The 20,797-nt window shown below is 55.8% G+C and overlaps 1 protein-coding gene across 1 annotated transcript in view; it reads left to right on the top strand.

The window, feature by feature from the left end:
• The window catches only part of SIN3B (SIN3 transcription regulator family member B), a 35,822-nt gene extending 18,428 nt beyond the window's left edge, over nucleotides 1-17,394 (top strand). Inside the window, exons 8-19 of the mRNA XM_032465350.1 lie at nucleotides 124-242; nucleotides 3,556-3,763; nucleotides 5,177-5,293; nucleotides 6,386-6,624; nucleotides 7,356-7,539; nucleotides 9,806-10,409; nucleotides 10,598-10,767; nucleotides 13,198-13,371; nucleotides 13,652-13,744; nucleotides 14,848-14,942; nucleotides 15,170-15,374; nucleotides 15,512-17,394. Of these exons, the coding sequence (XP_032321241.1) occupies nucleotides 124-242; nucleotides 3,556-3,763; nucleotides 5,177-5,293; nucleotides 6,386-6,624; nucleotides 7,356-7,539; nucleotides 9,806-10,409; nucleotides 10,598-10,767; nucleotides 13,198-13,371; nucleotides 13,652-13,744; nucleotides 14,848-14,942; nucleotides 15,170-15,374; nucleotides 15,512-15,742 (2,439 nt within the window). The 3' untranslated portion in view covers nucleotides 15,743-17,394. The remainder of the gene's footprint in view (nucleotides 1-123; nucleotides 243-3,555; nucleotides 3,764-5,176; nucleotides 5,294-6,385; nucleotides 6,625-7,355; nucleotides 7,540-9,805; nucleotides 10,410-10,597; nucleotides 10,768-13,197; nucleotides 13,372-13,651; nucleotides 13,745-14,847; nucleotides 14,943-15,169; nucleotides 15,375-15,511) is intronic.
• The last annotated feature ends 3,403 nt before the right edge of the window (nucleotides 17,395-20,797 follow it).

Here is a 20,797-nt window from a genome sequence, read left to right as displayed (position 1 = left end):
CAGACCACAGCCGGTCCCTTTAGAGCATGCCTGTGTTGGTGGCTCTGTGCACCTAATTGAGCTGGCTCAGGAGTGGGGCTTGGGCCTGGCAGGGGCCCCCTGATTCGCTCACTGTCCCCGCAGGTGCGCAGGGTGCTGAAGAGCCAGGAGGTCTATGAGAACTTTCTCCGCTGCATCGCACTCTTCAACCAAGAACTCGTGTCTGGCTCCGAGCTCCTGCAGCTGGTCAGCCCGTTTCTAGGGTGAGTGACACTTCCCTGGGCTCCCCACGTGGGTTTTGTTTCTGTAAACTCCTTTCACCCTTCTTTTGCTATTGTTTTTGGAAAATGGTATATGTGGTTTTTCGATTTTATGTTTTAGTGGAAATTGTTATGGAGGTCACACAGGTTCTCCTGCAGTTGTAGGAAAGGACACAGAGAGGCCCTGGGAAGCGTCCCCCCCACAGTGACATGTGTGTAGTCAGCATCACAGCCAGGACATTGACATTCACACAACCCACCCATCTTCTCAGGTTTTCTGTTTTACTTGTGCATGTGTGTGTTTGTACAACTCTGTCACCTGTGAAGGCTCATATGTCCACCACAGTCCGGATACCGAGCAGCTTCAGAACTACAAGGATCTTTATGTTGGCCTTTGATATCCACACCCACATCCTTTTTGAGCCCCAAGCCCCTGGCAGCCACTAACCTGTGCTACATCTCTAAAGCACACAGAGCGAAAGGATTATGTAAATGGAATCATACAGTATGTCACCTTTCAGGGTCAGCTCTCTTCACCCAGCATAATTCCCTGGACATTCGTTATGGTTTTTAAAATTCTAACAATGAGAAATTGCCAGGAAGGGTGACATGAGCGCTCGGCATCCCTGCTGCTCGAGTGAAAGCCCCATCAGCAGCTCAGCCGCCCGCTCCCAGCCTGGCCCGCCGCCCCGTGGGGGCCGCCCCCGGAGGTGGCAGTGCGTGCACAGCTCCCGCACCTGTTCTTTGGGAAGGCGAGTCTGCTGGCTTCCAGTATGCTTCCCACTCACCAGCTCTGTCACGCCGAGCAAGTTCCTTAGCCAGTCTGAGCCTCAGTTTCCATGCCATCAAACGGGGGTCATAAACATACCTACACAGGGTTTCAGAAAGCTCCAGGTGGGCTCTGTGTGCAAGACCCTTAAAATAACATCTCGAACATCATGAGCTCACTTTATTCATGACTGTGTGCGGCATCCTGTGTAGCCCCCAAGAAAACCCCAGAGGCAGGTGCTATCCGAGCCCCTTTCTATTAATTAAGAACACTTTTTAAACTTTTTTTTTTTAATGTAAAATAAAACACAGATCTGGGAAACCACATAACAGAAGAATGGCTTGGTGAGTCATTATTAGGCAAACCCCGCTGCACCCACCACCCAGGTCACAAATGGACCTTTGCCGGTCCCCAGGAGCCCCTCCACACGCCATCCCAGTCGCCCCTCCACGCGCCATCCCAGTCATGCTCCCTCCCTCAGCTAGGGAGCGACCTCCCTGCACCAGTTATGGTGTAGCCACCCAGGCGGACACCACCAGATACACAGCCCAGTCTCCCCTTGTCGTCTGGGCTTTGTTTTGTATTATATCTCTAAGTCCCTCTTCATCTCTGGGTTCCCCCTCTGAACTTACTCCTGACTGTTTCTGTGTTGGCGCCTCCCCAGTGAAGGAGCACTTTGCTGACTGCATCTCCACGGTCCCCCACATCCTTCTGTCCGTCAGGAGGCAATATTCTCTGAGTTCTTTGTGGCGCATTCATTTGTCTTCATCCACTGGGGGTTGCAGAAGAGCATCTCAGCAATATTTCTCACCTTTCAGTGGCCCAGGGTAGATGCTTGATTTCTCCCTTAATTACAGTGTCAGGGTAAAAAGTCGCTTTTTTGTCTCATCAGGACGAATTTTGGGGCATTGTATGAACTCATGGACTTAAATACATTCTATGTGTCTCAGTACATTTTAAAGCTGAAAGATACTGAATGCCTCTCACTTTCCCCGGGATAAGCTCTCGTAAGACAGCTTTGCGTGGTAACGGGCAAGTTCATTTTTGGGGGGGAGGCTTTTATTTATTAATTTATAATGGAGATACTGGGGATTGAATCCAGGACCTCATGCATGCTAAGCACTCACTCTACCACTGAGCTACACCCTCCGCCGCTGACCCAGCATTTCTTAGACCCACGTGACCGTTTTTAGCGCCCGCACAGCACTGCCTGACTTGCGTGTAGCGCGGTTTTCTCAGCAGGCTCTGTAATGATGTTTGTCTCCAGTCTCTCCCTGTCATCACTGCTGAGCTCCTGCCCGTTGTGCTGGGATCGTCAGCGGTTGAGTCAGGGTCATCAGGAAGTGCTTCTTGGTGGTCCTGAGGGTGTACATGGGTCAGGGTGATCTTTTCACTTGGACTAACTTCCTGGGGCTGCTAAAAATCTGTAAACACTGAAAAATCACCCAGAGCAGGATGGCGGCATCACACAGTCTTGGCTAAAACGTGGCTGGCTTTTTACATGGATTTGGACACGAGCTCATATTGAAGTTTGTCTCTGGAGCTCAGAGTCTGGTGCTCCCTCTTTGCACATGTGTGTTTCTTTCTGGGTTTGCACACCTACGGGAGGCTTAGCACAGTGGCCCAGAGAGCTGCCACCTGGTGACGGCATGGCTGGAGTTGGGGCTGGAGAGGGACTGCAGGGTAAGCCTCCCCTTCAGAGTGTAACCTTGGGCGTCCTCTGCACTGATTTTGTTGATGGCTTCCCTCCCTGCATTTCTGTTGGCTTGTGAGTTTTCCTTGTGAGCTGGGTTGGCATGGGGTCCTTGCAGGCAGGCTGCAGCAGACAGCCACCTCGAGGGCATGTAGTTAATGAAGGCAGACTACCTGGCTTAGTCACGGCAAGATCACCACCGCAGCTGTCCAAACACCTGCCCCCTTTTCGTAGGATTGATATTTATTTAAATGTAAATCCAGGTGACGTTGGGGGTCAGTTGCATTAAAATCTTCCCGTCGACAGGCACAACCATTACACTATGACTCCTGAGAATTTGTCCACGGAGGATTTTCTGGGGAGGAGTCTCCCTCACGAGAGAGGAGGGCTCTGGAGCAGGGATGGCAGACTTTATCTGTCATGGCCAAGGGTCACTGCTACCCAGCTCCTGGTGTTGTGCACAGGTAGCCACAGGCAGTACCAAGTGTATGGGCGTGACTGTGCATCAATAAAACTTCATTTGCAGACAGATGTGTGTGTGTTGACCATAGCTTACTGACCCCTGGCCTAATGTCCAGCCTCTTTCAGTCAAGGAACATCACTACCCCAGCTTCTGCCAGTCTTGGTCATCTTCTCTGGCGTGTTTCAAGGACCTTCTGCAAGTGGTGGGGCCTGGTCATTGACAACGGGGTCAGGGCAGGTTCACACACATAGTGGCTTTACACACATCTGATGTTCGTTCTGCCTCTCCCTCCTCCTCCCCGATGTTGAATTCTGACCACCTTTAACCGGCTACATGAAGCCATTCTGAAATCTCTAGATGCCGACTTAACCATTTGTTTTTATTTCCAAAGGAAATTTCCAGAACTCTTTGCACAGTTCAAGTCCTTCCTGGGGGTGAAAGAGCTGTCCTTCGCGCCCCCCATGAGTGACAGATCCGGGGACGGAATAAGCCGGGAAATCGACTACGCTTCGTGCAAGCGCATCGGATCCAGCTACCGGGCACTCCCCAAAACCTACCAGCAGCCCAAGTGCAGCGGGAGGACAGCCATCTGCAAGGAGGTAGCACTCCCCAGGGGCTCATGTCAGCTTATGTGGTGCGTGTGCCTCACCCCACGCCTCCCGCACCCAGTGTTCTGGATGGAAGACTGAATGTTGATCCCCCAGACATTGAATAATGGATAGTGTGGGGATGTGGCGAAACAAAATGCCTGACCAGAGGTGGTGGTTTCTTACTCTCCTGGTGGTTCCTGCCAGCCCCAGAGCACACGGCGCCAGCGTAGGAGTTGGCTCATTCCTCCATCGTGTAGACTTAGAGTTATTTCTGCCGTGGCTCGCTGCCCTCAGCAGTTTCTGTTAAGCTTGACCAGTGAACCCTTTTTCAAAGTTAGTAGATAGGCTGTTACTGCATTGCCAGAATTCAAGAGTGCCTGCTGGATTCTAGGATATGTCATCTAGGAGTCAGAAGACTATGGCCTATGAGCCAATCCGGCGCACTGCCTGTGTTTGTAAATAAAGTTTTATTGGCACACAGACATGCCCATTCATTTACACACCGCCTGTGGCTGCTCTACCAGGACAAAAGCAGAGTTGAGTACAGGCGTACTTTGGAGATATCGTGGCTTCAGTTCCAAACCACTGCAAAAAAGCAGATATTACAGTAAAGCCAGCCACACATATTTTGGTTTCCCAGTGCATGTAAAAGTTACATTTACACTATACTGTAGTCTATTAAGTGTGCGATACCATTATGTCTAAAAACACCTTATATACCTACCTGAATTTAAAATACTGTAGTGCTGGGGGAGGGTGCTCAGAGGTAGAGCACATGCCTAGCATAAACACGGTCCTGGATTCAATCCCCAGTACCTCTATTAAAGACTAAAAAAGAAAGAGAGAAAAAACTTAATTACCCCCCCCACAAAAAAATTTTAAATACTTTATTGCTGAGATATGCTGACCATAATCTGAGCCTTCAGCAAGTCACTGATCACAGATCCCTATAACTAACAAAAATAATGAAAGAGTCTGAAATATTGTGAGAATTACCAAAATGTGCCACAGAGACAAAGTGAGCAAATGCTTTTGGAAAAATGGCACCTATAGTCTTACTCCATGAGAGTTGCCACAGACCTCCATGTTATTTTTTAAAAAGCCGAATCTGTGAAGCTGAATAAAATGAGGCATCCCTGTAGACCTGACAGACCAGATGACCTGCAAAGCCTAAAAGATTTATTACCTGGCCCTTTACAAAGAAAGTTTGCCGACTCTGAAATAGTATGATCTGTTCATTTGACCAAAGTCGTGTTTTCTCTTAAAACCACTTTAAACTTAATTTTATTTGTATGATAAGGTAACTTCCTGTAAAATTAGGGGTTGTTACTTATCCTTATATCTTCTACACGGGACCACCCTGTAAACCATCGTGGCTGCAGGGCCCTGGCACGCCGGTGATGGCGTTTCCTCTTGGCGCAGGTGCTGAACGACACCTGGGTGTCCTTCCCCTCCTGGTCAGAGGACTCCACCTTTGTCAGCTCCAAGAAGACGCCCTACGAGGAGCAGCTGCACCGCTGTGAGGACGAGCGTTTCGAGGTGCGTGTGTGGGTGCTGCGGGGCCCTCCCAGCCGGCCCCACTTCTGCACCCGGGGACGTATCCTGACGGTCCTTCACCCCTCTAGCCCCCTTCAGAGTATCGGGGATCCCAGTGCTCTCCAGCAGGGGCAGCTCCTGAGAGCGGCCCTTTCCCACCTCACCGGCCGCCGGGCTTTCTAGGTCACGCTGCTTTCTCTTTCTGCTTGTTCAGTATGTGTGAGTGTGTGTGTCTGTTTCGTTCATTAAAATTAGGTTCGCTTAAGTTAATTTTTTAATAAAAACTTGTACTAAGGTCATTGTAGATTCACATGCAGCGTGAAGAATAACAGCGATCCCAGTATCCCTTCCCCTGTGGTAACAGCTTGTGGATCTCTGGCCCGGTGTCACAGCCAGGAGGTTGACATTGACCCAGCCTGTAATATTCACATCTCCCCAGTTGGACTTGTACTCCTGGTGGAGGTGGGAGTATTGTGCATAAGTGTGTGCACGCGTATCCTTTGTGTATCCAGCACCACAGGCAAGACACTGAGTGAATAGTTTCCCCACGGCTAGGATCCCTTGTGCTGTCCCTTTACAGCCCTACTCTCCTGCCTCCCCAGTTCCCAGGAACCACTGACCTGTCCTCCACCTCATTCACTTTGTCCTAAATGGAATCAGTCATGTGGGATGTAACTGGGGGATTGGCTCCCCTCAGCACGTATTCTGGAGAGTCACCCCAGGGGCTGTGTGTACCATGCGTCCCTTCTTTATTGCTGAGTGTAACGTGCTTTTGAAGCCTGTGAAGAGTGTCAGCCCAGGAAGTGTACCCCTCAGATGGGTCCACTAGTGACGAGCGGCCCATGGGTCTCAAGTCTGTGGGTGCCGAGTCCTGCGTCACCTCTACTGGCTGTGCCATTGCCCAGGTCCGGACCACACCCCTGGAACCAGCTGTGCTCGCTCTGGATCCCCGGACCCGCGTCAGGGCCACCACATCCTGATGTCCATCATCCTCTCCTCAGCTCTGTCTGCCCATGCCTTCTGCCGGCCCAGGCCTGTCCCCAGGGCCACACTGACCCCCTGACAGCTGACCCCTTTCTGCCTTCTTTTCCATAGTTAGACGTTGTCCTGGAGACCAACCTGGCCACTATCCGAGTGCTGGAAAGCGTGCAGAAGAAGCTGTCCCGGATGGCGCCGGAAGACCAGGAGAAGTTCCGGCTGGACGACTGTCTGGGGGGCACATCGGAGGTGATCCAACGCCGCGCCATCCACCGCATTTATGGCGACAAGGCTCCAGAGATCATCGAGAGCCTTAAGAAGAACCCTGTCACCGCTGTCCCTGTTGTCCTAAAAAGGTGTCCTCACGCTTCTGACCACCCTGCCCACCACAGGGAGCTCCCCAGGAGCTCCTTGGTGCTGTTTGTCACAGGTGTAATGTGAGGGGGTCCCGGGGGTCTCAGCCTGCTTTGCTGTGTATTCTAGTCTTCCTTCACCTCCCTGTTCCTTTCCCGAGAGGAAAGCACAACTGTTACGATTGTTCGTGTCCTTCTAGAACTTTCTGCCATGCACATAACCATATCTAAACGTGAAAAGTAACCATTTTAAGGCACAAATGGGACCGTTCTATATCATGGTTTTATCTAATCATACATTTTGGGAACCTTACTGTGCTGGTTAACAGATACTAAGTGTCTGCCCTCGGCCAGGGGCTGTGCCCAGCCCTGGGGCTGCAGAGCTGAACAAGCCCAATGTAGTCCCTTTCCTCATGGGGTTCAAAAGTCGAGCAGGGAGCCCAGCGGTCTAGCCAACAGCTGCACGGAGTGCAGTCTGTGTTGTGGGCCAGGACAGGGAGGAGGTCCCAGGACAGCGCTATTTGAGAAGCTCTTAAACTGTCTGTGTGGGTTCTAAGGGCCCTTGCTCCCCTCCCTCCAGCCAGCACAGAACCCTCTGCATAGGCCAGGAGCTGGCAGGCCCGAGTTTAGAACGCTTTCGGCGGGTCTGTGGGTGAAAGACAGGCTGGTGTGGGCAGGGATGAGTCGGGTGGGCGCCCGGGCTGTCCCTGTGCTGAGCCCCTCTGACCCTGCAGGCTCAAGGCCAAAGAGGAGGAGTGGCGGGAGGCCCAGCAGGGCTTCAACAAGATCTGGCGGGAGCAGTATGAGAAGGCATACCTCAAGTCCCTGGACCACCAGGCCGTGAACTTCAAGCAGAACGACACCAAGGCCCTTCGCTCCAAGAGCTTACTCAACGAGATAGAGAGCGTGTACGACGAGGTGAGGCTCCCCGCCTCGGGCAGACGGCCAGCCCTCTGTGTCTGTTGTCCTCGCAGGGCTGCGTGCGGGTGAGGATGGCTGCTTCTGTGGCAATGCGGGGACTGTGGCACAAAACGTGGCCACTCCAACCCCTGGGGCGCTGCCTCCAGCTGCCACACTGCCTTCTTCCCAGCTTCGGCGTGATCTGGCTCATGGCCTGAACTGAGGCTGGCCAGGCTCTCGGGCTTGAGGATTTGGGCTTTAAAAAATACATGCAGGGTTGTGGGAGACCAAGGTGGGAAGCCTGGCAGGGAGGCAGTGGCTGCTGGATGTGGCTGTCAGGGAAGGAGGGGTCACTACTTCCTGGGCAGAGCCCAGGTCACAGATGGGACAGCATCACTGACCACGTGCCCACCTGGTAGGGTCACTCACTACCCCCACTTCCTCCCAGAGCCCTGCACAGTCAGCAGTCGTGCCTCCTCTTACATTGAGGAAATTGGAGGAAGAGGAGCCAGGCCGCTGGCCAAGGCCTCCGGGCTCTGGGGCGACACAGCCGAGGGCCCGTCCTGCCCAGAGCTCGTGTTCCTCCACATGGCTGTGGAGACCACCTAAGGCGGCAGCCTCAAGACCCCCTTCCCTCCTGCCTCCCTCCCCCAGGCAGTGCCCACCTCTCAGCCCCAAGCTCCACTCCATGGTCTGGCCTCCTTGCTCTAGTCCTCCAGTGGGTCCTCGAGGCCTAAGACCCCCACGGAATCTGTGGTCAGCATCAACCCGCCACTGCCACCACTGAGTCCCGCAGGTCCTTCCCTGGGGTCTGAGGAAAAGGGGACAGTAGAGTGGCCTGGTGGCCTAGTGAGCTCTGCCTGCATGGTCCTTTATGCTCTGGGAAGTGAGACCCTCACTGTCGTGTGGTTAGCAGAGGACAGTCTGTGTTATGTGCACCAGAACTTGCTCCAAAAAAGGAGTTTTTGAAGGGTGTGAATGAGAAGGGGACTCAGGAAGCAGTAGGACTAAGATCACACTGAAGAACCAGGAGCAGGGCTGAGCTGCAGCGTCCATGCCCCACCTCTCCCCGCCCGGACCCCCCAGACTCTGCCCTTCCCCGCCAGTGAGAAGGACAGATCTCTGGCTGCTGCAGATTCCACAGTTAATAAAGGAGCGTGACCTCTGATGGAAGGAAACATGAGTTACTGACCCCGGGAAGCCGAGGCCCTGGCCAGGCAGACAGCCTGGGAGGCCCTGGCCATTTCCCGCTGGTCACTCATTCTGTGGGTATCTGAGGCCCCTCGGTGTTGCACCCTGGGCTGGTCATTGAGAGCAACAGGGAGACCTGGTCCTGCCCTCGGGAGCTCCCTGCCTATAGGGACGGTGACCACACACTTCTCCCCAGGACCTGGGTGCGTCTGCCTCTGTGCCTGGTGCCGGGAGACCAGGAGAGAGCGCTGTGTGGGGCTGACATCGGCAGGCGGCTCAAGGCAGTCTGGAGGAAGTAGTATTTATCTTCAGGTTTGCAGGAAGAAGAGTCATTGGATAAAGATGGAGGGGAGGGGTGAGTCCAAGGATGCGGTTTTCCAGGGAGGAAAAGCAGATGGGCGCACGCAAGGGTCCTGTGCACAGCAGGACAAGCTCAGCACCCCCACGGCATCAGAGGAGAGTAGGGTTGTGTGCCAGGGTCTAGGTCCTTCTCCCGCGCAGCCTGGGCAGGCCTGGAGGGGTGACTGGGGCTGACCGTGCTCCTGTGGGCCAAATGGCTCTGGGCTCAGGGAGTAGAGTGGTTGGAATGGGCTGGAGAACAAGAGCTGGCAGGTGGGAGACTTGTGCTGGCCCAAGTGGCAGTAGGACCATGGAGGGGCTGGAGGCAGGTGGGGATAGGACAGAGGCAGGGGACACTAGTGGGTGGTGATGTGTCAGGTGTGCAGATCTGGCAGGGAGGGGCTAAGTGTGAGCAGTCACAGGTCTTCTGGGGTCTGGCTGAGTGTCTGTAAGTGAATGATGGTGGGCAGAGGGGCCTGTGGTCCTCCCTAAGTCTTCCTCATCCTCAGGGAGAGCTTGGACTGGGCAGCCTGGGTCAGCTGGAATCGGTAATCGGGGTGCTGCTCCCTTTGTTTTCCCCAGCCTCGAGGCACTGCTGCAGGCCTTGGTAGTGAGATTGGCGCCATTCTGGTCCCAGAGCTGGGGTGGGCCCCAGACCAGGGTATGATGCCCTTAGAGTCCCATAGCCCTGGGCCCCCGACTTGGAGTTCTCCCAGCAGGTCGCTTCCCGCCTAACAGCCGCCCGTCTCCCCAGCACCAGGAGCAGCACTCGGAGGGCCGCAGCGCCCCCTCCAGCGAGCCGCACCTCATCTTCGTGTACGAGGACAGGCAGATCCTGGAGGATGCGGCCGCCCTCATCAGCTACTATGTGAAGCGGCAGCCGGCCATCCAGAAGGAGGACCAGGGCACTATCCACCAGCTGGTGCACCAGTTCGTGCCCAGCCTCTTCTTCTCCCAGCAGCTGGACCTGGGGGCATCCGAGGACTCCGCCGACGAGGGCCGGGGGAGCCCCCAGGGGCAGAGCACAGACCCCGGCGACCGGAAGAAGCCAGTTCCGGGGCCGCAGAGCAGCCCCCCAGAGGAGAAGGGGGCTGCGGGCGAAGCGCCGGCTACCGAGCAGCCACCGCCACAGCACAAGCCCCTGGACGATGTCTACAGCCTCTTCTTCGCCAACAACAACTGGTACTTCTTCCTGCGCCTCCATCAGACCCTGTGCTCCAGGCTCCTGAAGATCTACCGCCAGGCGCAGAAGCAGCTCCTGGAGTATCGGACAGAGAAGGAGAGGGAGAAGCTGCTCTGTGAAGGCCGCCGGGAGAAGGGCAATGACCCCGCCATGGAGCTGCGGCTGAAGCAGCCGAGTAAGCCCTGGGCCCCAGGGTGCCACCACCAGGCTCGCCTCTGGGAGCCGGGAGGGGAGATGGGCCAGGTGAGCCGTTAGGAAGCCTGTGGCGGGAGATGTGGACGTGTTCAGTGAAGACTCCAGGTCCTTCTGGGTGTGGGCTTGTGCGTGCTGGGCCCTCGGCAACCGCGGTCCCCACCCCTCCAGGTGAGGTGGAGCTGGAGGAGTACTACCCGGCCTTCCTGGACATGGTGCGGAGCCTCCTGGAGGGCAGCATCGACCCCACACAGTACGAGGACACCCTCCGAGAGATGTTCACCATCCACGCCTACGTGGGCTTCACCATGGACAAGCTGGTGCAGAGCATTGCCCGGCAGGTGAGTGGGCAAGGGGTGAGCGAGCAGGTGGCAGGAGGCTGGAACTATGGGCTGGGCGGGACCTCCCTGCAAGTCCCTGCCAGTCCCTGGGTTGTAAACCAGCCTTTCCTTCGCTCCTATGCCTGTGGTTGGCCCCATGGTTGGCACCTTTCCTTTTTTTTTTTCAATTAAGGTAAAGTTCATGTAGTGTGAAATTCACCACTTTAAAGTGAACAATTCAGTGGAATTTAGTACATTTACAGTGTTGTGCAACCATCATCTCTGTCTAGTTCTAGAACATTTCCATCATCCCAAGAAGAAACCCCATCCCCATTAGCAGTCACTTCTCCCCTAGCCCTTTTCTGCCTCTGTGGACTTACCTGTTCTGGACATTTCACGTAGGTGGAATCATACAACACATGGACTTCGGTGGTTTCTCTCGCTCAGCATCATGTTTTCAGGATTCCTCCACATTGTAGCACATGTCAGTACGTCATTCCTTTTTTCGGCTAAATAATATTCCACTGTGTGGATAGACCGCACTTTGTTATTCCACGCATCCGCTGATGGACACTTGGGTTGCTTCCATCTTTTGGCGATGGCTAGTGCTGCTGTGGATGTTCGTGTGCAGGGATGTGCGTGTGGATGTGCGTGTTTGAGCTCCTGTTGACAAACCTTCCGTGAGGGTGATTGGGCAACATGTGAAGAGCCTCAGCCCACTTCTGGAGGGGGAGTATTGGTGACGTTCCTCAGCATCGCCTACAGCTGAAGGTCAGCAAGAGGAAGTTGGTCGTATAAACATAAACAGCAGAGCCCAGATAAGTCAGAGGTGGTTCCGGGACATGGGTCCCGCTTGGTGACCACTGGAATTGTTGTTCAGTGTGAGTTTCATTTCTTGATTATCAAGTAAGGCTGCTCACTGTAAACTGGAAAAGACGCCAAGGAAAGAATAACGTCATTACTCTCCCAGCCAGATACGGTCACTGGAAACATTCTAAAAGTGGCATTTCCGTCCAGGTTTTAAAGATTTCTTATTGATGTCAATAAAACACATACAGAAGCGTGCTGAATGGTGAGCATGCAGCTCGGTGGGTCGTCACAGATGTCCCACCCGTGCCCCCTCCCAGCCACTCCCACTCATGGACACCCACGGCCAATTTCTGACGCTGAGAAAAGAGTCGTGGTTTTGAAGCTGTGTGTAAAGGCAGCATCTGGCTGCATCCAGGCAGCGTGATTCTGTGAGATTCCTCTCTGTTGTGATGCCCGTGGCTCCTTCATCATCTGCCTGGGAGTCCAGGGACGAGCTCCCGTTTGGGCCCTTGGAGCAGTGCTGTGCATCCACCGTGGGCCACCTGTGTGCATTTCCTCCTCTCCCCCAGGTTGGAGGGGTACTCAGGCTGGCACAGCCAGCTTTGGGGGCAGTTTCCAGGTTCTTCGCGCGTTCTGCATCTTGCCCTTCTTGCCCAGTAGGTGATCTCTCTCATCTGTCTCCTGGGCTGAGGGAGTCAGCCCCTCAGCAGGCCACCACCCAGGACAGAGGCTCCATCTGTAGCACCAGAGGGGTTGGACCAGATACTTTGATTCATGCAATTTTTTTTTAAAGAGAAGCTGCCTATCTTCACTAATGTCTCTTGTAAATACAAACCTGTTAAAAAGAGACAGCGATGGAAGTGGGTTTGTGTAGCTGGAGCCACAGTGAGGGCTCCCAGGGCCCCTCCACGTGACGGCTCTCACCTGCAGGGTCGTGTCCACACTCCTTATGCCTTTTTGTGTATTTTTTTAATCAGCGTTTCTCATTTTCAGTAACAGCAGCTAGTGTTGACTGGAAACATGCTGTGTGCCAGGCACCGTATGAGGCCCACGTGTGTCCACGTCACGGCGTTCACTCAGCAAAGAGACCCACAGAGAAAAGCCCGAGGCCCTGAGTCTGTTGCAGCCTGTCGGGGCCACGGCTTGTGCACGGAGGGGCCGACTCCCACCAGCTCAGTCTAACCCTGCAGCCTCGGCTGTTTCCAATACCTGTCTCTTCCCAAACCTAAAGGTTTTAAATGTATTTTTAAAAATTAAAGAAATTAATTGTGTTTATAGCTGAACATTTAGGAGGAAATAACCATCTGCCATGGCACTGTTTTTAGGTTATTACCACCCCCATTTTGGTACATTTTCTTGTGTATTTTTTTTGGGTGTTTCTCACCCAGGCAAGGTTGCTGCTCTGCTCTGCTCTCATCTGGTCTGGTTTGGTCTGCTCTGGTCTGGTCTGGTCTGCTGTGGTCTGATACAATTTGCTCTGGTTTGCCATAATCTGGTCTCCTTTGGTCTGGTCTGGCCTGGCCCACACCCAGCATGGAGGTTGGATCCTGGCCTCCACCCCCACTGTGTGGGGCTGGGGCATGTCTCACCCCTGCTGGGGGCACACACACCAGGCACCCACTGGCTCACCCTCCCCGGCAGCTGCACCACCTCGTGAGCGACGACGTCTGTCTGAAGGTGGTGGAGCTCTACCTGAATGAGAAGAAGCGGGGTGCCGCCGGCGGGAACCTGTCCTCCCGCTGTGTCCGTGCCGCCAGGGAGACCAGCTACCAGTGGAAAGCCGAGCGGTGCATGGCTGATGAGAACTGCTTCAAGGTGAGGCCAGGCCTGCGCAGCCCCACACAAGGCTGGGGTGCACAGGGGCTTGCCCACGGCAGGGGAGGGCTGGCCAGTTGTGTGTGCTCCTTCCACTGGGCCTCTGGATGCTGGCCCCGGCCCCAGCAGGCGCCCCACCTGTGGTCCCTGGAGGAAAGATGGGGCTTGGAGGCTGGTGGAAGGGGGTCGTTGATGACCTTTAGACCTCGTCCTCTGTCAACCTGGGCTTCTCCTGGGGCTTCAACCTGGCTTCAACCTATCCATCCGCCTCCTTCCCCAGGTGATGTTCCTCCAGCGCAAAGGGCAGGTGATCATGACTATAGAGCTCCTGGACACCGAGGAGGCACAGACGGAGGACCCTGTGGAGGTCCAGGTGAGGACCGCAGCCCTGTGTGTGCGCCTTAAGGGCACCATCGCGGGCAGCATCGTGAGGCTCCCATCCCGGGAGCCCGTGCACACGCTGGCCAAGCACAGGCCACAGAATGTCCACCAGAGAAGCCTCTGTGTAGGCTGAATGCCCTCCTTGGAACCCCAGAAGGAGGTGAGAATTATAGGTGATCTTTCAGGAGCCAGTGTGTGTCCTAGGGCAGGAGGGCCCTGTGGAAGCCAGGCCAGCTTTCCCCACAAACCCTGGCCCTGCCACCTGCTGCCATCCTCATGGTGCCCATGACCAGCCCAATCACTCAGATTCAGAAGCTCAGAGCTCTGGATGCCCCAGGTACCAGGAGAAAACCTCCCTGGCCCAAACTCTGAGGTGCACATTCCATTTGGTGCCCACAAGCCACTGGGAGCAGGGCCCGTAAGTCCCAAGCCACCTTCACAGAGTGAGGGGCACCACCCACCACAGCCACGGGGGCTCCCCTCGCAGTGTTCTCCCCTGCCCACTTCACTGGAAGTGATTTCTAAGACAAACGAGGGTGGAGGCCTGCACACTCTGTCCTTTGCAGAAGTTTCCAGCAAATGTGGTTTTGTTAAGCTTGAGTCTGGAGGAGCCTCCTGCTCAAACAGGACAGTAAGTGGATGAAGGGTTGCTTGGATGGTATAAGCTATGCCCCTGGGTGGCCCCTTGGAGCCCCACCTTTTACTCACCCCCAACCCCTACCTGGCTTTCTCTCTTCCTACCCGCTGTTCATGTCCTGATGTCCATTCCTGTCTGTTCATGCCCTGGACCCCACTCCCCTCCCTGTCAGAAGCCTCCCATTCCCAGTGTGAACTTACAACGCGATGGATACAGCAGAATTGTCACATAGCAGGGATTTGTCCACCCAAGCACAAACTGGCATAGATAGTTGAAATCGTGGTCTGGATGTTCATGTCCTGCTCTGGCTGGGCCCTTCATAGGAAGCTGCAGTCTGCTGGTTTCCATCATGCATCTGGGTCCTCAGTAGCTGCCGTCCTCCTAACACTTGGGGAGGAGTGGGGACCAAGTCCACAGGAACCCTTGATGACATGGGCCATGTCTCCCTGTCTCTCCAGCACCTGGCTCGATACGTGGAGCAGTACGTGGGGACCGAGGGCGCGTCCAGCTCGCCCACTGAGGGCTTCCTCCTGAAGCCTGTGTTCCTGCAGAGGTGAGAGGACCCACAGCGCAGTTCCTTCCTGTGGGCCCAGGGAGGTCTCCCCCACTGTTGCCAGCACCCAGCATGACTGGGTTTTAGTTCTCCCTGGGTTGAAGGGGTTGGGTGGTGGTTTCCATTGCTTCAATTTGCATTTCTCTGACCCTGGGAAGTCAGCCATCTTCCCAGTGTTTCTGGGCCATGAGGACTCCTTAGTCTGCAAATCCTCCTCTCACCCCCAGGAACCTCAAGAAGTTCCGCAGGTGGCAGTGCGAGCAGGTGCGCGCCCTGCGCGGTGAGGCCAAGAGCTCCTGGAAGCGGCTGGTCGGGGTGGAGAGTGCCTGCAACGTGGACTGCCGCTTCAAGCTCAGCAGCCACAAGATGATGTTCATCGTCAACTCTGAGGACTACATGTACCGCCGCGGGACCCTCTGCCGGGCCAAGCAGGTGCCCCTCCCTGCCCGCAACCTGGGAACCTGGGCTCCGGCCCACAGCCATTTGGGGTGCTTGGGGCCCTGAGAGCCAGCCATGGCCACCTGGGGGGACTGGGCCACCCTGACTCCCCTCCCTACTCCCCCCTGCAGGTGCAGCCCCTGGTCCTGCTGCGCCACCACCAGCACTTTGAGGAGTGGCACAGCCGCTGGCTGGAGGACAATGTGACAGTGGAGGCAGCTGGCCTGGTGCAGGACTGGCTGATGGGCGAGGAGGACGAGGACATGGTGCCCTGCAAGACACTCTGCGAGACAGTGCACGTGCACGGCCTGCCAGTGACCCGCTACCGAGTGCAGTACAGCCGCCGCCCGGCCTCGCCCTGACGTGCCTGCACAGGCACCACCACACACAGCTTGGCGCGGTCGCTTCCTTGGCCTTTGTGTCCATTGGGCGTTTTCATGAACGTGAGGGGAGCAGAGCGTCCCCCAGCCTTGCTGCTACGGGCTGTGAGCTCCGGGGAAAGGCAGGTTGTGTTGGCTTGCAGCCCGATGCTGCCGTCCCTCTCGGCTTCCCCGCTTCCTTTGGGCCCATCCTGTGCCAAACCTGAACCCCACTGCACTTGAACTCTGGGGGCTTAGTCCCCACTAGAGGGAGGGGCCAGCACACCAGCCAGGGCACAGGTGATTGTATTCACACGCCTGCTGGGCCACTCCCGTCACGCGTGCCAAACCCCCAGGCAGGGGCACCGCTGGTCCTGAAGAGCTGCCCGAGGGCTCACTTTCGGGAGGGTGGTCAGCGTTTGGGAGACCCTGACATCAAAGGAGTTGGGCCCGGGTGGACCTGCTTGAAAAGCACGTCCTTTCCAGGCAGTTCTGAGAGCTTCTGGAAACACTTCCCAAGCTGGGTGACACCTACATCTGACGGTTCGGCATCAGCTTGACCCAGCCGGTGCCCGGGCTCCTTGGTCACTTTGAAAGTGAGAAGCGCCCTGTCACCCAAACGCTTTGACATCCAGACACGGGGTGGGCGGGCGGTACCGGAACTGCCGGGGAGACCCTGTTCTGGAAAAAGAGATGCCAAACCCCATGTTGATCCAGCAGCTGGACTCTAGGCCTGTGAGGGGAGGGGGCCCGGCCTGCCGCACCCACGGAGCTCGAGGGACCCCACCCTGGGAGGGCCCTGGGGTGCAGTTGTGTACCTAAGATGGACATTCTAGAAGTATGTATATGCACACATATTTATTCCTTTATGCTCTCTTAGTGGTTGTGACTTCCACAACGGCCAAGTCCCACGGCTTCTCTGGGGCTAAGAGCCCTCTTCACGGAATTCCACACACCTGCCCTGACGCCTCCATTTCTGTAGCCACCACCCGGGGCGGGGCTGGGTGTGAGGGGCAAAGGCTTTCTGTGCCAAGAATGCCAGGCTATTTGGGCTGGGGACCAGCTCTTTAAACTTCCTGCCCCATGAGAAGCTCTGGCCAGGCCCCTCGCGCCATCAGACTGAGAGTGGGCTCAACCGATAGGTGGACCTGGCAGAATCCCTTTGCCTCCGCCCAGCCGCAGCCCTCACCCTCCCGCAGCTGAGCTGTGCCAAACCCAAGGTTCTGGGAAATGGAAACATGTTTCTAGAAGTTACCTGTGGAACTCGAGGTTTGCAAAGCCTTTGACTCCAGGCCTGGGTGATTCCAAGGCCAGTGTGTCCGCCCGGGTGTCTCCTGGCCCATGTTTTCTCAAGTGTAATCCATGCACTTTGTACGCATCCTTGTTTTATAAGAAGGAAACTTACCAGAGTTCCTAAACCAGACCCTCCCGGCAGCCGTCCTTGGGAGCCCGCAGCCCCTTATGTGCCTCCACTGGGCCTGGGCTGCGGGCCAGACCCCACCAAGCCCCCACCCTGCATGCTTCTAGGGAGCATCTCTTCTGTTTTTGAAGAATTTCTGTTCTGGGGCTTGTACTTCCTTTGCAGCTGTTTTGAATGTAGTTTTCCTTTTCTATTTATTTGCACATTAAAGTTAAAAATTAAATATTGACTTAGAGCTGTGAGGTTCAGTCAGTCATTTCTTGCGAGCCATCCGGAGGTGACCTCTTGCTGCCGGGCAACTTGGTGCCCGAAGGGAGTGTCTACGTGTGTGCACCTGGAAGTTCTCAAGCCCCACGTGGGTAACCACTCCTACTATGACTTCCCTGGGCCTGCGCAGCAGGGTAGCGGGGTCCTGTTTCCTCTAGGGTGTGGCCCCGCCCCCAGAGTGTTTTCTATGTTCATTACCAACTGAGTTTTTATATTCGGTAGAAATGAGAAGTATTCCTTGGAGTGCTGCACGTGCAAAACCTAATTTGAAGACTGTGGTGTTTTCTGTGAGCTTTATGCACCTGCCCACCTGCTTCTGACACTAGGTCCAAAAGCCTGCAGATGCCGCGGGACGTGGCATCTCTCCCTCCTCAGTCCCACAAAACCATCCTCCAGGCTCGCTGGTCCCCCCTCCCAGCTGCCCCCTGCTGCCACCCTTCCTCTCACCTGTGTCCCCTGAACACCTCCAGGACCCCCTCCTTCCAGCCCTGCACCTGCTTCCAGGTCAGTGGGAGCCCTCAGCTCTGCTTAGGGTTCTCTTAGCTTTTACCCCCTGAGGCTCCCACAGCACAACAGGCTGGCCCCTCTCCTCATCCCCACGCAGTGCCTGCCACCAGGCCTCACCCATTAGCCTGCCCTGGCCACCTGGCCAGTCCTCTCCCAGGAGTTGTCCCCGACTTCCCCAAGGGGCTGTTGGTGCATCCCAGGGACCCCCTCCACCCATGTGCACCCCCACACATGCCCCTGGCAGTGTTCAACTTCCCAGAGGGTCAGGGCTCCCAGAGAGGCTTGGTGCTACTCCAGATTCCTCCTGCCTCAAGCTTACGTCCAGGGGTGCCCAGGGCCCCCTCTGTGCCCCCAGACTGGATTTCCTCTGTTGGAAGCACTGGGCGGGGAGTCCTGGAGTGCAAGTGGTGGCGGCTGCAACTCCCAGGAGGGGCGCCCAGTCCCAGGAGACATCTGTGGTGGGCAGAACTCTAAGGTGGCCCCAGGATTCCTGCCCCAGGGGACACCTGTGCTGGCCCTTGAGCAGGTGGGGCCTGTGCCTGGAATGAGGTTCCTGGATAAGAGACTAGAGGGAGGGCCTCCCGCTGGGCAGTGGGAGTTAAGTGGAACATTCATTCTGTGACTAGCGAGGTGTCTGTCTTGCTGGCTATTTGCAAAATAGAACTAGCACATTGTACCTGATGTCCTGGCGGAGGACGAGACTGTTCTAAAAAGCAAGCTGAGAACTAGCTGCTGGCTTAGGTCTGTTTGCCGTTTTTTCCACTCTTTGAATTTGTGGTAAAATACACATAACGTAGTTGACCATGTTGACCATACTTTTAGTGCCTAGTTCAGTGACATAAAGTACATTGACATGACTGTACAACCATCCCCAGCATCCGTCTCCGGGGCTTGTTCATCTTCCCAAACTGAAACTCTGTCCTCCTTAAACACTAGTTGCCCGTTCCCCGTCCCCTAGCCCCTGGCACCCACACTTCTACTTCTTTCTGTCACTATGAATTTGGCCACTCTAGGGACATCATGTCATCATGCAGTGTTTGTCCTTTTGTGACGGGCTTGTTTCACTTACAATGATATCCTCCAGGGTCATCCACATTGTAGCCTGTGTCAGAATTTCCTTCCTTTTTAAAGCTATTATTATACTTTTTTTTAAACATGAGTTTTTATGGAAAGTGACACATGGTACAGAAAATTCCAACAGCACAAAAAAAGCACACAGAGAAAAGTAGGTGCCCAAGTCCCTCTCTCCAAACGCAGCTGCTCCCAGTGTCCCCTAGGAGGTGTCCCCACATGGCTTGCCTCCAGATTGGGACAGTGGCCCTGCACCTCCACGTGCTGTGTCTAGGGGGCGGCCTTCCTGCTGGCACAGGGCTGTTTCCATGGCAGGGACGGTGGGGCGGCGGTTGTTAGTGGGAATTTCCCTGTACAGATGTCTTCCTACACGAGGGTCTCTGGCATAAATTCCTAGACATGGAACTTCTGAGTCAAACCACCCTTCTTGGGCTCCAGTCCTCCCTGCCCCGAAAGCAAAGAGCAGCCAGCCCCAGCTTCCCCTGCACAGGTTTCCTGCTCTCTCCTGGAGAGCGGCAGGAGGTCTACATCCCGGTTTTCCTGTACACTGAGGCCATCATCTGTCACAGGAGCTGTGACACGTAGGCAGGGGCCTGAATCTGTCATTGATGCTGGTGGAAACTGCTCAGAAATGGATGAGAGGCTCCTGGCTGAGACCCCTGCCCCAGTTGGAGCTCTCCAGGCCTCAGTACCCCCAACTCTGGGACTGGGGGCAGGGATCTTAGCATCTCAGCCTCTAGCTGCACTGACTCTGTCCAGGGCTGCTTTGTCACTTCCTGGCTGGTCCCCATTTCCCAAGTGTGTGTCTAGATTAGGGCTTGCCACTCTAGGACACAGCTGCATCTGACCCCCTCCCCCACCCCTAGTTAACTTCTTCTTCCCTGCCCCCCTACTGCCCCCTCTGGGTCCTTCTGCTCCCAGACCTCCCCACTGTGGCCCAGCCCTGACCACACAGAGGCCAAGAACCCCCAGTGCGGGGACCTGCCAGGGTGGGGCGGTGAAGCCTCCCTGAAGAGAGGTATCGGGGGCATTGTGTGCAGATGAGACCCTCCCCTCTGGATGGGACATGGAGGGGTCAAAGGGGGAAGGAACCCCCTACAAGAAGGTGGCTCAGGGAACCCTCTGAGCTGGCCTGGCCTGGCCTCCCTCTGGCTCAGATATAGCTGTGACAGTCCCTTGCCCTGGTCACACCTGGGGTCCCAGGCTGACGGTGAGGCTAGGTCCAGAGCAGAAGAGGCTTTGAGAACCAGAAAGAGGCACCTCCCAGGACAGCACATGGTCAGCATCAGGGCTCTGGGTGAGGCCGCAATAAGGTGGGGCAGTCCCCACAGAGGGCCTCTGACCTCTGACCTGAGGAAGCAGGACTCTCCTCTGGTCTGTGGGGGTAGGGGGGAAGATTTCAGGAAGAGCCAAGAGCTCCTGATGGGGGCGTGGTGCGGAGGGCTGGGCTGTCATGAGGATGGAGCCGAGATGTGACTGGCCAGCAAGAAGTAGCCACTTGGCTCACAGAGGCTTCCTGGGCTGGACAGGGGTCAGGAGTGGGGGCTGCAGCCTGGCACCTCCTCCCCTATCTTGCTGGTCCAGCGCCTCAAGCCTGAGAGCCACCTCTGTGAAACAGAGTAACCCCAGCTGCCCTGCCTCCATCGGCCAGGCTATGGACCTCCCACGGGCTAGTGGGGGCAGGGGCTGGTTTATCTCACTGGGTCCTGTCCAATCCTCCGCCGGTGCTCAGGAAGCTGGGGGTGGGCGTCCAGCCAGGCAGGAAGCCTGAAGTCAGCCGGCCACAGCCCAGA

The sequence above is a fragment of the Camelus ferus genome, chromosome 22, assembly GCF_009834535.1.
Source record: "Camelus ferus isolate YT-003-E chromosome 22, BCGSAC_Cfer_1.0, whole genome shotgun sequence".
NCBI classification, from domain to species: domain Eukaryota; kingdom Metazoa; phylum Chordata; class Mammalia; order Artiodactyla; family Camelidae; genus Camelus; species Camelus ferus.
Note: the sequence above shows the minus strand (reverse complement) of the source record. Positions and strands in the feature narration are given on the sequence as shown.